This window comes from Perognathus longimembris, chromosome 3 (assembly GCF_023159225.1).
Source record: "Perognathus longimembris pacificus isolate PPM17 chromosome 3, ASM2315922v1, whole genome shotgun sequence".
NCBI lineage: Eukaryota > Metazoa > Chordata > Mammalia > Rodentia > Heteromyidae > Perognathus > Perognathus longimembris.
Genome location: NC_063163.1, coordinates 94,332,467 through 94,352,853, shown reverse-complemented (window position 1 = coordinate 94,352,853; position 20,387 = coordinate 94,332,467). Strand labels below are relative to the sequence as shown.

General features: G+C 46.7%; 1 protein-coding gene across 4 annotated transcripts; it reads right to left on the bottom strand.

Moving 5' to 3' along the window:
- Positions 1-875: 875 nt before the first annotated feature.
- Positions 876-20,070, bottom strand: Ypel1 (yippee like 1). Of its 4 annotated transcripts, none has more exons than XM_048343390.1 (5): positions 19,923-20,070; positions 7,947-8,183; positions 4,287-4,330; positions 3,712-3,820; positions 876-2,928 (listed from the first exon to the last, which is right to left on the bottom strand). In XM_048343390.1, the coding sequence occupies exons 1-5, from the start codon at positions 19,959-19,961 to the stop codon at positions 2,839-2,841; spliced, it is 519 nt and encodes a 172-aa protein (XP_048199347.1). In that variant the 5' UTR covers positions 19,962-20,070; the 3' UTR covers positions 876-2,838. The 4 variants fall into 4 exon arrangements, with proteins under 4 accessions (XP_048199347.1, XP_048199348.1, XP_048199349.1 ...); XM_048343391.1 differs by having other exon boundaries at positions 7,947-8,144; XM_048343392.1 differs by having other exon boundaries at positions 7,947-8,129.
- Positions 20,071-20,387: the final 317 nt, after the last annotated feature.

The following is a 20,387-nucleotide window of genomic DNA, read 5'->3' as shown; positions in this document are numbered from 1 at the left end:
CAGGGTGAGCACACAGCACACAGGGACCTTGGGCAAATGGAAGTTTATATTTCTGTAGTTCATTTTTGAGCTTAAATTGTAGCTTTCTAAGTATTCAAACCACTTGGATTTTGTAACTGCCTGATGAAGCCATCAGGTAAAATAAAAGACCTATGGGAAAACAAAAAATCTCATTTCTCATCCTTTCAGGTATATATGACAAATGTCATCAAGAATAAGTATTAAGGGGCTGGGAGTATGGCCTAGTGGCAAGAGTGCTGGCCTTCTATTCATGAAGCCCTGGGTTTGATTCCCCAGCACCCACGTATATAGAAAAACAGCCAGAAGTGGCACTGTGGCTCAAGTGGGAGAGAGCTAACTTTGAGCAAAAAAAAAAAAAAAAAAGTATTAAGGTATAAAAATATAGGGCTGGGAATGTGGCTTAGTGGTAGAGTGCTTGCGTAGCATGCATGAAGCCCAGGGTCGATTCCTCAGTACCACATACACAGAAAGAGCTGGAAGTGGTGCTGTGGCTCAAGTGGTAGAGTGCTAGTCTTGAGCAAAAGAAGCTCAGGGACAGTATCCAGGTGCTGAGTTCAAGCCCCCGGACTAGCAAAAGAAAAGATAAAGATACTATCTATACAAATAAAATGGCAATAAAACAAACACCGTTCTAAAGCAAAATTGCTAAAGGATACTACAAATGGATTTATTTATGGTCCTGACATTGCCTGCCACAGTTCTCAAGGAAAATTTTTAAATAAATAAAAGTCATTGTTTAGGATCTAAGGTCATATTGTTTAGGATCTAAAAGGGTGGAACATTCCAGCACTTTACCAGCACATCTGGTTATGGTCTTAGATCACTTCCCCTGAAGCCAGCTCACGGTCAATTCATTTGGTTTAAAAAGGAGCTTGTATTTTGCAGAAGACAACAACATTTGATATAAGGTTTGTTGGAATTCATTACCAAGAAAAATACAAGTCATCAAAGTACTAGTAAAGTTTTTTCAAGCAATGCCATCACAAGACAATACAAAAACCAAAGTGCTCAAGTTGAAGGGGCAGTAAGCTTGCCCAGAACATAGAAAAGCTTTAAATAGAACCTTCGTATATACAAAAATGTGTCTGAAGAACTCTTAAAAAATTATCTTCCAACTTAATGGAGCATCTGTGGAGACATGCTCAGACTGCCCTCAGCACCCCAGCAGGCCGGGACACCTCAAGTTTCCCTTGGTCCTCAGAGGCTGTTTTTGCAAGAAATGTGACCAGAAGGGAGGTGTCAACTAGAGCTCTTTCTAAAGAAACCTTAAGAGTTTCAGACAGGATGGAAGCCACCATCTTTCCTGCGTCAAGTGCTAGTCGTGAGTGGACACCCTTCAGACCCCAGACCAGCAGCAGGAGAACTGGAGAACTGTGGCCTGCTCCAGGACACTGCAGGGGAGACAACTGTGTAACTCAGGTCAGCCTCTGCGGGGAATAAGCACTAGGAAAAACAGCTTGTGAGCAAAAGCCCAAGGCCTGTATGGGTTCCCAGGTCTAGACTTGGGGGGGGGCGGCGGGATTGGGGAGCCCAGACAACTAGAAGCCACTTCTTTCCTGCTCACAGGTAGTTTCAGAGTTGTGAGGCCGTAGCTCCCCAGCTCCTTGCCTCTCCCCTTCCTGTCCTGCCCTAAGTTAGGGGCAGTCCATTGAAAACCAGAATTTATTTGCGCCTCATCTGAACTCCAGTTCTGCTGGTGGGTCATGACAGAAGATCTGACAGCGCCAGGATCTGGGCTCTCTATGTCAGTCCATGTGATGGTGTCAGGCAGGCAGGGCCCTGCCCTGCAAAACAGACACCTTCCAAACAACACTTAGGCCTGTCTCTTGGCTAGCCTTTTCTACAATTTTTCAAACAATGTGGCAAAAGTTTTGAAGTTATTTTTCCCTGTTGGTTTTGGCCTCTCATAGGCAAACATTTTTTCAAGTACATCCAGGGTAGAAAATGAAACCCAACGTTGACTCACTCTAGTGAGCTACTCGCAAGGCCCAGCCACTCATCAACTGCGGTACAAAACTGCTAGACACAGCTGAGGGTGACACCCCCCAGGAAAAAAAAATAACAAAAACGTGCAAGCTGGTTCCTCAGCGATGGGCCCCTTGGGGAACTCTGTTCTAGATACTGGCTCACTTGCTTTCTAGATAAGGAATCCACTGACTGAAATAAACAAGATGCTCATTAGACACACTCCTCTAGAAGCTTACCTAAAATGTTATTTGTGGTGGGCTCTGTTATTGAACTGGATAAAAGAAAACCATTCTTGGCATATAAATTGGTTTATAATTCTGGAAGATTTTTAAGACTAGAAGTTATCTGAGCGGTGGGATCACAGGGTGGTCCCCCTGCCTAGCTGGCAGGCTATTAAATGGACACTAGGCCTTTAGTAGTTTCACTGCAGGAAAAAAAAAAAAGTAACCAAATGTGTGGCTTTGAGAATTGAAAGGGAAAATGAGCTACAATATCTTTGAAAGAAACCCTGCCTCTGGTCTTTAGGAACATGAAAAAGCAGAGCTGAACGGTATCGAAGGCATAGGGTAGAAAGATGGTACAGGTAGATCAACTGGTTAATTCTTTTTCTAGAACTTCCAAAGTTAGAAAAAGAACAATTCAAACTTTCAGAAACAGCCATGTACATGAAGAGGACATAGATGGGGCTCCTTACCCAAGGAGGTGGCCCAGAGGCCTTTGAGTGTTGAAGCGTGGCTAGCCTATGAGGTTAAAGTTCAAGAAACACTGCCATCCAGGATGTGGTATCTCCATTACATTCACAATCTCTTTCACAAAATAGTAGTCAAGAGGAAATGGAAAGTTTCCACTTTACTCCCAACCATTGTCTTTGATCATGTGGGCCAGCTCAATAATAAATTTTCCTTCCTTATATTTCTGACTGCTCTCAAAGGCATGTTCCTTGGGAAGAAAAACAAAAGTAGAGAGGCATTCAGGACAAAATCAGTTCCATTTTTCAACTTCATTACATGTATTTATTACATGATCACAGAGTGCTGTCCTTTGGGGCAGCACAGATGAACTCAGGGCCTGGGCACTGTCCCTAAGGTCTTTGTGCTCAAGGCTAGCACTCTACCAATTGAGCCACAGCGCCACTCCTGGCTTTTTCTGAGTAATTTATTGGAGATAAGAGTCTCATTAAGTTTCTCGCCTGGGCTGGCTTTGAACCACAATCCTCAGATTTTGGCCTCTTGAGTAGCTAGGATTATAGGCATTAGCCACCAGTGTCCAGTGTGCTCCTACTCTTGGCAGGTTAACAACTTGCTTAGGAAGCTGGAGATGTGGCTTGGTGGGAGAGTGCAAGCCTAACAACCTGGATTTGATTCCCAGCATCATAAAAATCAATATGTAAGTAAAAAGTAAAACCTGGTGGGCTGGGAATGTGGCTTAGTGATAGAGTACTTGCCTAGCATGCAGGAAGCCCTGGGTTCGATTCCTCAGTACCACATAAACAGAAAAAGCCAGAAGTGGCACTGTGGCTCAAGTGGCAGAGTGCTAGCCTTGAGCCAGAAAGGCTCAGGGACAGAGCCCAGGCCCTGAGTTCAAGCCCCAGGACTGACTTAAAAAAAACAAAGCAAAAAGAGGTGTGCGCCCTCACGCGCGCGTGTGTGTGTCTCAAGTGTAAAACACCTGCCTATCAGGCAGTAGTAGAAAAAAAAACAAAAAGGAAGAAGTAATACTCACATATTTCCACCCAAGTGTGGTCTTGCAGTTTTCGCAGTAGATGTCTGCAACTGCATGCAGGCCAGTTAGTAGGACCCTCTCCTCAGCAGGGCCGCAGCCCACATTCACCCTGCAGAGACATGGAATGACTGGGTTGGGGGCCTGTGCCCCCAGCCCCCCCATCATTTAAAGCTCACCAGAAACAGAACATTCTGGAGAGCAGCACTATTTTCTCAGCTACCCTCTCCCCTCTTTTATTTTTCTTCTGTGCTGGGGATCAAATTTCAAGTACCCTTAACACTGGGCTATGGCCCAGTCTAGGACCACCTTGGTCTAGAACCATCCCAACATGGGTTAGGTTTGTGTGTCAGAAATTAAACTGTCAGATAAAACCACCACACTTTCAGAACTTCCCAAACACTGGGAGGCTGAATTCTTTGAAAGTCTTTCCAAGGCATCAGTGGAGTCATCTAGACTGCAGGTGCCCTCCACCTCACATTCCAGTTGGAATCAACTGGTACAAGGGGAAGGAAGGATGGATGCCTCTCAGGGACCCAGGCTACCTGCCAGACAGACCACAAACAGCCAGTACTCACACGGAATTGAAGAGGTAGGCTCGTCCCTGACTTCCCTGAAAGGACTGCAAAGAGGGAGAAGGAGTTAGGAGACGGCCATGGCACCATGGATGAATGAAGAGCAAGGTGAGAGCCACTCCGACTCGGGGAGAATACCTACCAAAGGCACCGTTTCTACAGAGACGGTGCAGGGACTCCACTAGCTCCATCGAGACGTTACAAATCCTCTCCCTCAAGCCCCACCCTTAGCAGTACTGCTTGAGCCCAAGGGTTTCAAACTGGCCCAGGCAACATAGTCGGACTCCCCGTTAAAAATAAATAAGCTGGGGCTGGGGAGATAGCCTAGTGGCAAGAGTGCCTGCCTCGGATACACGAGGCCCTAGGTTCGATTCCCCAGCACCACATATACAGAAAAACGGCCAGAAGTGGCGCTGTGGCTCAAGTGGCAGAGTGCTAGCCTTGAGCGGGAAGAAGCCAGGGACAGTGCTCAGGCCCTGAGTCCAAGGCCCAGGACTGGCCAAAAAAAAAATTAAAAAAAAAAATAAATAAATAAATAAGCTGAGTAATGATGGCTCACGCCTGTAGTCCTAGCTACTTACGAGGCTGAGATCTGAGGATCATAGTTCAAAGATAGGCTGGGCAGGAAAGTCTGTGAGATGCTTATCTTCAATTAAAGGCCAGAAAAAAAAAAAGCCAGAAGTAGAGCAGTGGTTCAAGTGGTAGAGCACTAGGCCTTAAGCACAAAAGTTCAGGGACAGCACACAGGCCCTGAGTTCAAGCCCCAAGACTAGCAAACAACAACAACAAAAATAGCTCACGCCTGTAATCCCAGTTAATCAGGAGACTGAGATGGGAGGATTGAGGTTGGAAGTTCCTCATGAGCAGACAAACTGGAGATTCTTATCTGTAATTAACCAGCAAAAAAACCCAAAACAACAACAACAAAAAAACAGTGGAGGGCTGGGGATATAGCCTAGTGGCAAGAGTGCCTGCCTCGGATACACGAGGCCCTAGGTTCGATTCCCCAGCACCACATATACAGAAAACGGCCAGAAGCGGCGCTGTGGCTCACGTGGCAGAGTGCTAGCCTTGAGCGGGAAGAAGCCAGGGACAGTGCTCAGGCCCTGAGTCCAAGGCCCAGGACTGGCCAAAAAAAAAAAAAAAAAAAAAACAGTGGAGGTGGGGGTCAAGTGGTAGAACACCAGCCTGAGTGAAAAAAGCCAAATCAATGTGAAGCCCTGAGTTCAAGCCCCAGAATTAGCAACAATAAATAAATGCAAATCAATATATCAATATCTATCCACATTCATCCATGTATGCATGTATTTATTAGGCCTATCACCTCAGCACAAATTTAAGAGGGAAGAATAATGACTAGGACACAATTTGACAACATCAAAAGGTGACAAGAAGGTCACTGTCAGGACTCATAGTAAAAACAAAATGGGATCAGATGCCCACAATAAGCGGGTGAATCAAGGCACTCACACAATTCCTGCGAGGAGGGGTGGTACAGAAATTCAGAAACTGTTAAGAAAATGAGTGTCCTGTGAGCCCTTTACTTAGAGTAAAAAAATCTTATTATACAAAACAAGAAAATACCACACACAACATATATAGACATATGTCAAACTACTGGCAGTGAGTGTGGACTCCAAGAAGGAGAAAAACAATTCTCATTTGTTTATTTATTTTGCCAGTCCTAGGGCTTGGACTCAGGGCCTGAGCACTGTTCCTGGCTTCTTTTTGCTCAAGGCTAGCACTCTACCACTTGAGCCACAGCACCACTTCCGGCTTTTTCTGCTTACGTGGTGCTGAGGAATTGAACCCAGGGCTTCAGGTGTGCGAGGCAAGCACTCTACCACTAAGCCTCATTCCCAGCCCCAATTTTCATTTATTTTGCACATGAGCTTTTTTTCCCCTTACAGTGCTGAGGATTGAATCCAAGGCTGGCCTAGAACTCATGATCCTCTTGTTTCTGCCTCCAAAGCAGTGGGAGTATAGGTGTATATAGGTGTTTCAAATGCTCTATCATAGCATAACACTAAGTCTTAGGTGACTAGAAAGCAATGAGCACTCCTGTGACCCCACAAACCTTTCCAGTGCCAGGTGGGGTGCCAGACGGGCCAGCAAAGTATAAACCTCCAATACAGGGATATGCTCCAGGGTGTAAATGATGCTTAACTTCAGCACCCTTTGAAAATGGAATGACCACTGAACGGAGGATGATGATAGAGATGCAAAGGCCTGTGTCTTACAAGCTTGGCTCCACCCTGTGGGAGGTGGGGCTTGGTGGAAGGAAAAGTTAGATCATTGGAGGCAAGCCCTTGAAGGGGCTGCTAGGACTTTGATCTCATCCTCTATTGGTTCTCCCACCTCCATGAGGTGAGCAGCTTCCTCCTCCATATGCCCCCAGCAGGATGTGCTGCCTTGCCAGGGAGCCAACTGCCTGTGGACTAAAAATAAACCTCCCCCCACCCCCAACTGAACTGATGGTTTCATGTATTTTGTTACAGTAATGCAATGCTCTCATAGTCATCATGTTCATCACCAGCTGAAATAAAAGCTTGGACACCTCTTGGAAGCCTTATGGGTAGGTCATGAGTCAAGAACTTAGTTCTTGGCATCTTTTCAATCTGATATGCTCATCTGTTGCCACAGAAAATACTTCCCCTGCCTTCCTAGCAGGCTTCTGCCTGTCATCATCTCATGGTACCGTTTTACACTTTGATTGTGCCTCAGAAATGGGGGATCTGAAGCAATCCCACTGCTTTCCAGAAACTTCTCAATGGACAAAGGAGCCACAGAAGCAGCGAGAGCAGATATTCAGTCTAAATAAGTTTAATTTCCAATGATGAACAGAAAAGGGACAATCTTTTGTTATAACTACTGAAAATGCACATAGATAAATGTTCTTCTGAGTTAAATCAGCCCACGAAGAGATGGCTGCGAGTTGCAGCCTCTTGACAGGCCTTTAAAAGCAACCCAGGAAGGAAGAGTGGAGGCTCTGACCTGCTAAAGGTGGGATGGGTCAGGGGTCATGACCTGCAATTGCAGTGGTTCTCAGAGTAAGTGCAAGCTTGTCACATCTGGATTGTTTTAAATGTTCTCAACTGGATAATGATAAACATCACATTCTGCTACAGAATAAGGAAAAATTTGTGTCCTCATGGTTGCTCAGCTCCTATGGACGTCAGCACATTTTTCTTTTGTTTCTTTTTGGTGCTGGTGATGAGCCCACGGCCTTGTATGTATTAAGTATGCATTATGTCTGTATGTGTTAAGATGCATCACTGGGATGCATCCAGCCTTAATCATTTTTCCCAATAATCTCTTTCCTTCCAAAACCATTTTGAACTTCAAAAAATGTCTTAGTTCTCTTATTATTAACCTATTTCTACACATCCTCTAGATTTCTTTTGATTCTTCAAAGTTCTGCAATTTCACATTCATTTCGCTGCTCTGACAAAGAACTGACTCATTGTGTTCTTTCTAATCTATAGAGCCCCACCCACCCAACTTAGTCCTCCCTCCAGCCACCCACAGTCACATTTGATCACACATAAATCCTCCATCAGCACTGGCTTGACGACTCTAGGCCTTGTAAGTCACATGATGGCTAACTACCCATCTAAGTGGGTGCCACAGGGTGACTCCGAGGTTGGGGACCTAACCACTTGCCTTGGAGATGAGCTCATCATGGTTGGCCAGGTGGGCTCTGCAGTGGATACAGCTGTAAGTTCGGTGGCAGCTGGGCAGATAAGCTTGGAAAGTTCTGGATTTGGTCATCTTCACCATCTCTGCTGGGCAATCCTCACTCAGCCTGGGGCTGGCACTGGCAGAGCTGTGGCTCTGCTGGATTCTCTGACAAAAGAAACACTGGAAAATGCACACAAGAGCCGCCGTTGTTCCACACAGCTGGGACAAGAGAAAAAGGTTACAACCTGTAACAAACCAAGACAAGGCTGCGCATTATAGACAGACTCAGACACAGGAAGGCACAATGCTCAGGATTCATGTCTCATGTCTCTTGAAGAATGGGGAGGAAGGGCCAGACTAGAGGTTATAAGATCTTTGTTTTTATTTTTGTATGGGTGTGCTGGTACTAGGACTTGAAGTCAGGGCCTGGGTGCTGTCCTTCAGCTTTTCCTCAAGGCTAGCACTCTTACCACTTTGAGCCACTTCCAGTTTTCTGGTGGTTAATTGGAGATAAGAATCTCATGGATTTCCCTGTCCAGATTGGCTTTGAATTGCAATCCTCAAATTTCAGTCTCCTGAGTAGCTAAGATTACAGATGTGAGCCACCAGGCCCAGCTTAAGATCTATCTCTGTGTGTGTGTGTGTGTGTGTGTGTGTGTGTGTGTGTGTGCGCGCGCGCGCGCGCGTGCACTAGTATGAGGACTTGAACTCAGGGCCTGGGCACTGTCCTTTAGTTTTTTGGTTTTTTTTTTCTTTTTCTGCAGGTGGGGCTTGAATTCAGGGTCTGGGCACTGTCCTTGAGCTTCTTTTGCTCAAAGCTAGCACTTTACCACTTGAGCCATAGCTCTACTCCTGGCTTTTTTTTTTTTTTTTTTTTTTTGTAGTTTATTGGAGATAAGAGTCTCACAGACCTTCCTACCTGGACGGACTGGCTTTGAGCCTTTATCCTCAGATCTCAGCCTCCTAAGTAGCTAGGATTATAGGCATGAGGTACCAGCACTTGGTTGTCTCTTAGCTTTTTGAAATCAAAGGTGGTGTGTTACCTCTTGAGCCACAGCTCCAGGTCCCACTTTTTTGGTGGCTAATTAGAGATAAGTCTTATAGACTTTTCTGACTGGGATGGTTTTGAACCTTGATCTTCAGATCTCAGCTTCCTGAATAGCCAGGACTTACAAGTGTAAACCATGGGCACCTGGCTTTATTTTTTATTTTTTATAGTGCTACAGATCAAACCCAGGGACTTACTCATGCTAAGCACATGTTCTATCACTGGGGTACATCCTCAGCCTAAAATCTATCTCTTTAAATATGCAGGATACAAATAGTAATGTGAGTTACTGTATTCCACATTTAGTAAGAAGAGGCAAGTGGGCTAACTTTACATACCAATCAGAAAAACTAAACGTTGGGGTTCAAACCTGTAATCCTACTCAGAATTCTGAGATCTGAGGATAGTGAAAGCCAGTGCAGCCAAGAAAGTATGTGGGACTCTTATCTCCAATTAACTACCAGAAGTTGAGGTGTGCCTCAAGTGGCAGAGCACAAACCTTGAGCTTAAAAAAAAAAAAAAGCCCAAACCCTGAGTTTAAGCCACAGGATCAGTAGAAAAAAAATGATTTGATTAAATATATGCCATCATGTTTGGCTTCATGGTAGCCCACTGGTGCTGGATCTCTTTCAAATCCTGGGCTTGATGACTCAAAGCACTTAAGACACTTATATGAGAGATGGGTCTAGTGTTAACTAATCTTCTGGTTTTTCTGCTGTTTAATTGGAAATTAGTCTCATGGGCTTTTCTGCCTAGGCTTTGAAACATAATCCTTAGATCTCAGCTTCCTGAGTAGCTAGGATTACATGAGGGAACTATACTAGTGCCCAGCCAAGCACAAATCTAGTAAGAAAGAATTATCTGTATCCCTGTCCTGAGAAACCACCACAGTGAGGACAAAAATATGGGTAGAGTGTAGCTCAGGGGAAGAGTCCTTGCTTAGCATGTTGGGGCCCAGGTTTTGAGACCTAGAAGGAGCCGCAGCAGGAGCAGCTGCACCAAAACTTCAGGCACTCAAGGAAACCAAACAGTCTCAAGGAAGGGAAAGACAAACAGCACAAAGACTCCATATTCGAGGCATTGTACATAGGGAAGGACACACTTCTGCTTGTTATATTTACAGAAATAAACGGTAAGCCTGGGGATAGCAAACATGAAAGCACAACCTTACAGGTATGGAGAATAATACAGTAGAACTTCTAAATATCAACATCTTGGAGCAAAATGGGCTTAACAAGATTAAGACACAGAGGAATTAGGAGAAGTCAGAGCAATTAATATGAAGGGTGTTCCCAACCTGAAGGACATAAACATACAGACTTAAGAATCTCAAGCAAGAAAAATAAAATTAAAGCCATGGCTAGACATATATTAATAGAAGTACATAATACCAAAGGAAATTTGAAAAGAAAAAAAGTAAATCTTAAACATATCTGGGAGGGTAGGAAAAAAAATGAATCAACAGAACAGCTCCCCAAGAAAGATGATGAAACCCAGAAGGCTGTAAAAAAGTACCATTAAATTCTGTTCCAGATAAATACCTTTCAAAAATCAGAGTGCTGGGCACCAGTGGCTCACACCTGTAATCCTAGCTACTCAAAAGACTGAGATCTGAGGATCATAGTTCAAAACCAGCCTGGGTAGGAAAGTCAGTGAGACTCTTACCTCCAACTAACCACCAGAAAACCAGAAATGGCACTGTGGCTCAAGTGGTAGAGCATTAGCCTTGAGCTAAAGAGCTCAAGGACAGCAACCAGGCCCAGAGTTCAAGCCCCATCAATCAAAGAAGAAAAAAAAAAAAGGTATTAGAGCAAGTGCAGTAGGGAAGCTGAGACAAGAGGATCAAGAGTTTGAGGCCAGTCTAGATTACACAGTAAGCCTTAGCAAGAACAAGACCTTGATTTCAAATCAATCCAGCCCAAAATGCAAGGATGGAAAAATAAAATGGTTACTCTGTAGATAAAGAGAACTACAGTCTCTTACAGGGCCCTATAAAAGATACAACTTTAGTACAAAAAAAAAATTCAACTATAGCTGATGTAGCTCAAGAGCACTTGACTAGGAAAACCAAAGCCATGGATTGAAACTTCAGTACTGCTTTAAAAATACAACTGGAGGGGGTGGGAATAGGGCCTAGTGGCAAGAGTGCTTGACTCGTATACATGAAAGCCCTGGTTTCGATTCCTCAGTAGCACATAAACAGAAAGGGCCAGAAGTGGCACTGTGGCTCAAGTGGTAGAGTGCTAGCCTTTAGCAAAAGAAGCTCAGGGACAGTGCCCAGACCCTGAGTTCAAGCCCCAGGACTGGCAAAAAACAAAAAAACAAAAACAAAAACTGATTGCAAAAGTGAGATTTGAGGGCTGGGAATATGGCCTAGTGGCAAGAGTGCTTTCCTCCTATACATGAAGCCCTGAGTTCGATTCCCCGGCACCACATATGTAGAAAACGGCCAGAAGTGGCGCTGTGGCTCAAGTGGCAGAGTGCTAGCCTTGAGCAAAAAGAAGCCAGGGACAGTGCTCAGGCCCTGAGTCCAAGGCCCAGGAGTGGCCAAACAACAAAACAAAACAAACAAACAAAAAACAAATAAAAAAAAAAACAAGAAAAAAAAAGTGAGATTTGAGGATCGTGGTTCTAAGTTAGCCAGGACAGGAAATTCTGTAAGACTCTAATCTCCAATTAACCACCAGAAAACCAGAAGTGGAGCTGTGGCTCAAAGTAGTGGAGCCTTAAACAAAAGCGGTCAGGGATGGCACCAGGACCCAGTTTAAGCATCATGACACACACACAAGTAAGTTCCAGATCAGCCTGGGCAACAAAGACTCTTACAAAATAAAATAGGGCGGGGAGGGGGGCGGTGGCTGGGAATGTGGCTTAGTGGTAGTGTTCCCCTAGCATGCATGAAGCCCTGGGTTCAATTCCTCAGCACTACATACACAGAAAAACCTTAAGTGGTGCTGTGGCTCAAGTGACAGAGTGCTAGCCTTGAACAAAAGAAGCTCAGGGATAGTGGCCAGATCCTGAGTTCAAGACCCAAGACTGGCAAAAACAAACAAACAGGATAGGGTTGGGAAGGAGGGACGGCAACTACAGGCTTATCCCTCTAAGATATGCAAATCTCACCTTGGTAAGCAAATGTATCCTAGATATGCAAATCACCCCTAGGTATGCAAATCCCTAAGTCTAAGACCAGACACTCAAATTGCACAAGGCTGGGACCTCAATTGGGCTGTCCAGCGAAAGAAAGCCAGTATAGGGACTTAGCAGAGCCCCAAGATAGCCTAGAAGATTCTAGAAAGGACTCTTATCTGCTTGGATACAAGACCCTTGGGTGATAGTTTTGTTTGGGTGTAGAATATGAGTCCAAAAACTTCATGGAAGAAGTTGTTTTTTAAAAAGGCAGGCATGTTCCTATCTGTCTGCAAACTCTCAGGGCTACCTAATTACCTACCACAGCACCCTGCGCGGCCAGGAGGACTCAACTGCCCAAGTGGCTGCTATCATCCCACAAGCAAGCAGTTGGCTCTAAATCCAGGTGCCTTCTGCTCCTCAAGCTCCAGAGGGGATCTTCTAACCACTTCCTCTCTTTGTGTCAAGCAGGAAATGGCACCTCCTGTCATCAAGGAGCCAGCGTAGGCCAGTCCCCAGATCCCCCCTCCCCCCACCCCCTCGCGAATCTGGTGTGGCTCTAAAGGTCTCCTACCTGGTAATTCTCTATTTGCCTATTGCTCCTGGCACCGGGAGGTACACTCCCTGCCAGGAGCCTTCACCTCTTGTTCCCTTATCCACTCCTGGCTGTCCACACAGCACGGTGCCAATGGCTACTGGATGAGTCTTTTAGATGTAGGGCAGATGCAGCCACAAACTCGTCTCGCTCTGCCCCTCTGCCTACTGTTTCTCTGAAGTCTAGATTCCTCCTGGGAAGTGACCACACTGCTATATGGACTGGAGGAAGAACACCGATTAAGTGAAACTGCTCAGCACCGTGGTGTGTAAGAATCACGATGATCACAAAGATCTCGTTTCCAACCAGAGATCCCAGACAGCCCTGGTCTTCTTTGGAGACTTCTGGACAGGCCTCACCTTCAGCATTTTTGCCCAAAGAACCTGTCTGTGCTCCAGTGCTCCTCACGTCCCTCCTGTCACAGCTTCTACCAAATCTCTACTATTCTCAACCCGCCAACCCGCACTGTCAGCCCTTCAAAAGGCAGGGCTGTGACTCACCAGACAGGTCCTGCAAATGAGTGTCGTCAGCTCAGGCCTAATGGCCACGCTCACCACCAGCCCTCCAGTTCCTGCCGCACACCAGCAAGGCTGCCGTCCCTGGCGGGCTAGTCATGCTATGTCCTACTGAGTCATTTTAACTCTTTTTTAAAATTTTCTTTCAATACTGAGGATTCTGAACTCAAGGCTTGAGCTATACTGCCAGCTTAACTCAGCTTTTAAACTAGACATAGGCTATTGCATTGGGGGAAATCATGGCCAAGAAAAGCAACCAATGCACAAAGGGACTTTTACAAGATCAACTAACAAATTAGGAGCCATGTTAAAGTAACCTCAAGGCAAATGTTGGACAATTCAACCAGTGGAGTCAAAGTCTCCCCACAAGGCACTGTGGGACCCCCGAATCTGAAGAACTGCTCCCTTCCCAACAGATCTGTTGTGCAGCAAGTTTTTGAAGCAAAAGCAATTCTTTGAATTCCAGAAGTTTCTCTCCTAAAATAAGAACACAGAATTATTTTAAGAAAATGTGAGTCAGACTCACATCCATATGGTATAGTTACCATATTTTTAAAGACATGGAGAAGAAATCCCACCCCAGTGCCCTCATCAGCCTGGCAGGTGAGCTTGATCCTTTCTTAAATTCACCTGCAGAAACTTCCAGGTTGTCAGGAGGTGAAAGGCCACTAGGCATACAGAGAGAGTGAGCAAATGAGTGTCCCAGGCTGTGAATCAAACAGAGCTGGAGCCTCTGCGGGGCTTGACCAGGACATTGCTGGTGTGCCTGATGAATCAAATTCCAGAAAACAGAGGGACAAAAAGATACAGTGGCTCATGGCTGTAACCCTAGCTCCTCAGGAAGCTGAGATCTGAGGATCATAGTTCAAATCCAGCCCAGGCAGGGAAGACCATGAGACTCTCATCTCCAATAAACTACTCAGAAAAGGCCGGAAGTGGTGTGGTAGCTCAAGTGGCAGAGTGCTAGCCTTGAGCAGAAACAGCTCAGGGACAGTGCCCCAGGACTGGCCTCCTGAGCTAGGGACATCAGGTTCATCTCCCCACTCAGGCGAGAAAAGCAACCACAGAGGTGAGTGATGAAAGTTGCCCTTCTTTCCTCTCCACAGAAGAGGCCTTCCTGTGCCACTGCTCACTTGCAAGCACTGCCCTAGGGATTAAAAAGGTAAAAAGGTCACATCATCAGACAGAGAAGGACAACCGATTAAACTACAAGCTTGAGGAACAGGAAATGCAGTGGTTCAGCCAATGCTGACACTATGTTCAATAGTTCACTGGGTGAGAACCACAAGGTAGCAACAATCCTAAGAGCTGTGTTTGTCATAATCCTCCTATGCAGATGGGGCAAATGGACACCCAGAACCACGAGGCAATCTGATTGAGGATACATAGCTAGGAAGCTGTGGAGCTAGACGCAAAGCCAGAGTCCACAGCTTGGGCCACTGTGCCTGCAGACACACGATCAATGTAAACTGAAGGCACACAGGTTACCTGCCTTTAAAGCATAGACAACCTGCTAGATAGAAATCTAGCAGGTTGTCTATGCTTTAAAATAATTGGAACCTGGCTGGGAATATGGCCTAGTGGTAACGTGCTCATCTCATATACATGAAGCCCTGGGTTAGACTCCTCAGCACCACATATATAGAAAATGCCAGAAGTGGCGCTGTGGCTCAAGTGGTAGAGTGCTAGCCTTGAGCAACAAGAAGCCAGGGACAGTGCTCAGGCCCTGAGTTCAAGCCCCAGGACTGGCAAAACACACAAATAAACAAACAAAAATTGGAACCAAGTATGGTGGCATATGCCTATAGTTCTAGTATCTGGGAGCCAAGGTGAGAAGACTGTGAACTAGAGGCCAACCTAAGCTACATAAGTCATAAGCCATTTGGAGGAAGCCTTGCTACACACCAAGACTGACTCAGAAACACTCCTCCCCCCACCACCACACACAAGAGCAAAGTATGGTGGGATATTTCTACAGTTTCAGCTACTCAGGAGGCTGAGAGAGTTGAGGCAGGAGGATGTCAGTCTAGGAGCTTGAAGCTGGCCTGAGTGACACAGGTTTGTTTTTTTGTCAGTTGCAGGACTTGAACTCAGGGTCTGGGAGCTGTCCCTGAGCTCTTTCACTCAAGACTAGTGCTCTACCACTTTGAGCCACAGCTCCACTTCCAGTTTTCTGGTGGTTAATTGGAGATATGTTTCATAGACTTTTCCTGACTGAGCAGGCTTTGAACTGTGGTTCTCAGAGCTCAGCCTCCTGAGTAGCAAGGATCACAGGTGTGAACCACCAGAGCCCAGCATAAATTCTGTCTTTTTTTTTTTTTTTTGCCAGTCCCTGGGGCTTGAACTCAGGGCCTGAGCACTGTCCCTGGCTTCTTCTTGCTCAAGGCTAGCACTCTGCCACTTGAGCCACAGCGCCACTTCTGGCCTTCTCTATATATGTGGTGCTGAGGAATCGAACTCAGGGTTTCATGTATATGAGGCAAGCACTCTACCACTAGGCCATATTCCCAGCCCTGAAATCTGTCTTTTAGGGAAAAAATAGTTTATAAGGTTACTGGCAAAGGCCATATGACATAGCCACTTAGGAGCCCCCAAAGCATTCAGGGGCTCACATTCCCAAACCACCTCATCACCTCCAGATTGGCTTGTTATATGCAAAATAGCTGGATGAAAGAGGTGACAATATCACCTTTAATAACCAAAATTATAAACCATTCCAAGATGGTTGAATCAAGAGACTAGCTCTAATAAACATGTACAAGGTCAGGTACAGTAATCACCTCTGTAATCCCAGCTACTTGGGGAGTGACAATTGGAAGGACTGTGATTCGAAGCTAGCTTGAGCACCTCCATCACTAAGCTGGCCACAGTGCATACCACTGTCATCCCATCTATGTGGTCCAGGAGAGCAAGGGTATAAACATGAGACTTTAAATACTCTAAAACTACTCAAGAGGCTAAGAACTGAAGGATCAATATTCAAAGCCAGCCCAGGTTAAAAAGTCTGCAAGACTCAATCGCTAATTAAGCAGGAAAAAAAAAAAAATCTACTTGAAGCATAGCTCAAGTGGTAGATTGCTAACTATGAGCCCCCCCCAAAAAAAAAAAACACCAAAAAACAAAAACTGAAGCAACAGCTGGGCTCAAGTGGTAAAGCATCTGCTTAACAAGAAGCCCCGAGTTCAATCCCTTGTACCACATACACACATATACCAAGTATCAGAAACACTTCCAACGTGGGCTTCAAAAAAGGCTCAGAAGGTGGCTTTTTTTCCACTGTTATATATATATTCCTCTACTGGTACTGAGGCTTGAACTCAAGACCTCATTCTCTTGCTTAGCTTTTTCTGCTCATAGTATTCTACCATGTGAACCACACCTCCACTTCCTGGTTAATCGGAGATAAAAGTCTGGAGGCTTTGTCTGTCTGGGATGCCTCTGAACAGTGATCCTTATATCTCATCGTCCTGAGTAGCTAGGATTACAAGCATGAGCTACTGGTGCCATGCTGTATCCTTATATTTTGGTACTAAGTACACATACTGACTATTCAAGTTCAATTCATGCAGTCATAGGCATGAGAAGCCTGCAAGGATTTACACCAGGGCTACCAGGTAAAATCTGCCTCTGGTAGTAGTAGCAGCAGCACACACACACACACCACACACCACACACTACACACCACACACACACACACACACACACACACACACACACACACACACACACTCCCTATTTGAATCTCAGGATCTCAGGATGACAATTCTCCCTCCACTGTAGCCTTGGTAGACCACAGGCTCCCCTGGGATGGTACTCTGGCACCTCTTCTACCTACTGGCTCAATACCTCTGTCCTAGAGGCCTACCATGTCTTCCAGTTATCTTCCTACCAAGTTCAAGTCTCACATCCTCCATGTCCTGATAAGGCTAATAATGTATGATGTATTCCCACTTGGCTTTTTTTTTTTTTAATCATGGGGCTTGAACTCAGGTCCTGGGCACTGTCCCTAAGCTTTGTCCCTCAAATCTAATGCTCTACCACTTACAGCCACAGCACCACTTCGTTTTCTTATGGCTAATTGGAGATAAGAGTATGTACTTTCTTGCCTGGGCTGGCTTTGAACTGTGATCCTCAGATCTCAGCCTCCTGAGTAAGCTAGGATTACAGGTGTGAGCCACCAGTGCTTTCTTTAAGAACCTTCAATATACACTAACTTCCTTACTTTCCCACAACCCAGCCTGGAGCATGTCCTAGCAGAGGTACCTAGTTTCTTTGCAAACAAGTAGAATGCAACAATGGTATACAAGCCTATCCTAGAAGACTGGATTGAAGAGGAGGAAAAGAGATTGGTATCCTAGCTACTCAGAAGGCTGAGATCTGAGGAGCAAGGTTCTAAGTCAGTCCAGGGAAGGAACGTCTGTGAGACTCAAAACTCCAATTAACCATCAAAAGGCTACAAGTGGAACTGTGGCTCAAGTGGTAGAGAACCAGCCTTGGGTAAAAAAGCTAAATGGCAGTGTTTAGGTCTTGACATCAAGCCTCCGCACTAGCACATACACCCAAACTTATCTTTGGATAGTTGTTCTAAAGTGTTCCATTCAACATGTCAATTTGTGGGCTGGGTGGGATGCAGCTCAGTGGCAAAGTGCTTGCCTAGCAACTGCAATGTCCTAGGTTTGATCCCCAGTACCCCCCCCAAAAAAAAAGATTAAGAAAAAAATGTCAATTTGTGTGTATAATGTATCTTGATCAGTGTCATTCCTCCCATCATTTTCTCCCCTCTTCCTACAAATGTCTGATGAAGAATATCAGAAAAAAACTGTTTTTGTTTCTGTGAGTGGGGTAAGGGAATGGGGGAGAGAGGATCTTGGGGTTTGAACTCAAGGCCTGGGCACTGTTTCTGAGCTTCTTTTGCTCAAGGCCAACACTCTACCACAAGTCACAACCCCGCTTTCAGCTTTTCTGGTAGTGCTAACAATCTCAAGGGTTTTCCTGCTGGGGATGGCTTCGAACTGTGATCCTAAGATTTCAGCCTTTTGAGTAGCTAGGATTAGTGACATGACCCACCTAACGCCTGGCATGAGAGAATAGATTTAAAGTAGGACTGGGCTGGGAGTGTAGTTCAGGAATTGAGCAGTTACACAGCATATAGGAGGCCTGGGGTTGGATCCCCAGTGGAAGGAAAGCAGGAAGGGAGGGAGGGAGGGAGGGAGAGAAGAGAGGGAGGGGAGAGGAAGGGGAGAGGAAGAAGAGAGGAGGGAGAAAGGAGGGAGAGGAAGGAGTAAGGACAAAAGTAAAGAATACAAACTGGGCGCTGGTGGCTCAGGGCTATAATCTGAGCTACTCAGAAGGCTGAGATTTGAGGATTGAGGTTCAAACCCAGCCCAAGCACAAAAGTCCATGGGACTCTTATCTCCAATTAACCTGCAGAAAACTGGAACTGGAGCTGAGGCCCAAAGTGGTAGAGCCCTAGCCTTGAGCAAAAGCAGCTCAGGGACAGCACCTAGGCCCTGAAGTCAAGCCCCAGGACAAATCTGAGGACCAAGGTTCAAAGCCAGCCAGGAAGGCAAACCCAAAAGACTTTTTTCTTACCCAGTCTGGTGCTTGAACTCAGGGCCTGAGTTTTTTCTCAAGGCTAGCACCCTACCACTTGAGCCACAGCGCCATTTCTGCCTTTTTCTGCTTATGTGGTACTGAGGAATCGAACCCAGGGCTTCATGCATGCTAGGCAAGCACTTTTACCACTAAGCTACATTCCCAGCCCGCCATACTCATTATTATCTAAAGTGGAATTTCTGCAGCTTTCTATCCCAGGACTTCCCATTTAATGGCGACCTATCAATTTGTGGCCCTGTGCTGGTGGCTCACACCTGTAACCTAGCTACTCAGGAGGCTGAGATCTGAGGAACATGGTTCGAAGCCAGATGATGCCACTTACCTCCAATTAACCACCCAAGCCCCAGAAATGTGGCTATGTGTCAAGTGTAGAGCACTAGAGACTTGAGCAAAACAAAGCTAAAAGGCAGTGCCCAGGCCTTGAGAGCTCAAGCCCCAGTACCACTACAAAAGAAAGAATAATAGGCATTAATTTGTGTCAGGCATGGGGGGGGGGGTGTCCACCCATTTACTGTCCCCAAAGCTCAGGTTTGGGGGATCTCCGCATTAACAAGAGCCTATTTCGGCACACAACGGGGACAGTTCATTTTAGTTATCATTTTCGTAAAGACAACTTGAAAACCTCCCCCCCACCTCCCCAAGAAGCATTCCTTTATTGGAGACATCTTTTGTCCTCGTCTGTCTCCCCAGCTGCGTGTTTTCAGGGAGGGAGGAGGAGATGATCGCTAAGCATCTACTTTACTTTCCGTGGATTTTTTCCCACCCCTGGGGAAGGGCGGAGAGGGGGAGACGGGGGGCAGAAGGGGAAGCATCAAAGATCAGATCCGATTTCGTGGTCGATTCTCAAAAGGAGCTAAACAACACACCGAGAGAAAGCAATTCCGAACAAAAAAGTCCACCGGGGGTGGGGGGGGAGGGTCCGCCCCGCCGGCGCCCCGGCCGCCCCGGTGCCCAACAGGTGCTTCCCGCCCACCCGCCCGCCCGCCGGCGGCCACGACAGCCTCAGGTCGCCACCAAGTAACCGCCCGCGACGCGGCATCGAGGCCCGCGGTACTCACGGCCGCTCGGCGGTCCGCGCCCCGGCCCGCAGCGCCCATCCGGCCCCGGCCCTGGTCAGCACGGGCTCGGCTCCCCGGCGGCCCCGGCGCTGCCCAGGACCCGATCCAGCCGTTGGCGCCCAGGCAGGGCGCGAGGCATCCTCCCGCCGCCGCCCCGCGGGCCGCCGGCCCTTTGTTTTGGAGCCGCGGCCCGGCCCAGCCGCCGTTAATGGCCTCGGAACGCTGCGCTGGCCAATCAACACGCCGTGCCTGCCCGCGCTCCGCCCTTTCCCTCCCCGCCCGGGCTCCCGCGTCCCGGCCCTGCGCGCTCCACGCCGGGGAGCGGGTTCGAGTCCCACCCGGTGGGGCGGGCGGGGCTGCACGTGCCGCGGGGCGCGCCTCGCTACCATTGGCTGATCCTCCGGGCCCCGCCTCTTAGCCACCCTGTAAGGGCCGGAATACGTGAGGGGCGTGGCTTCCCGGGGA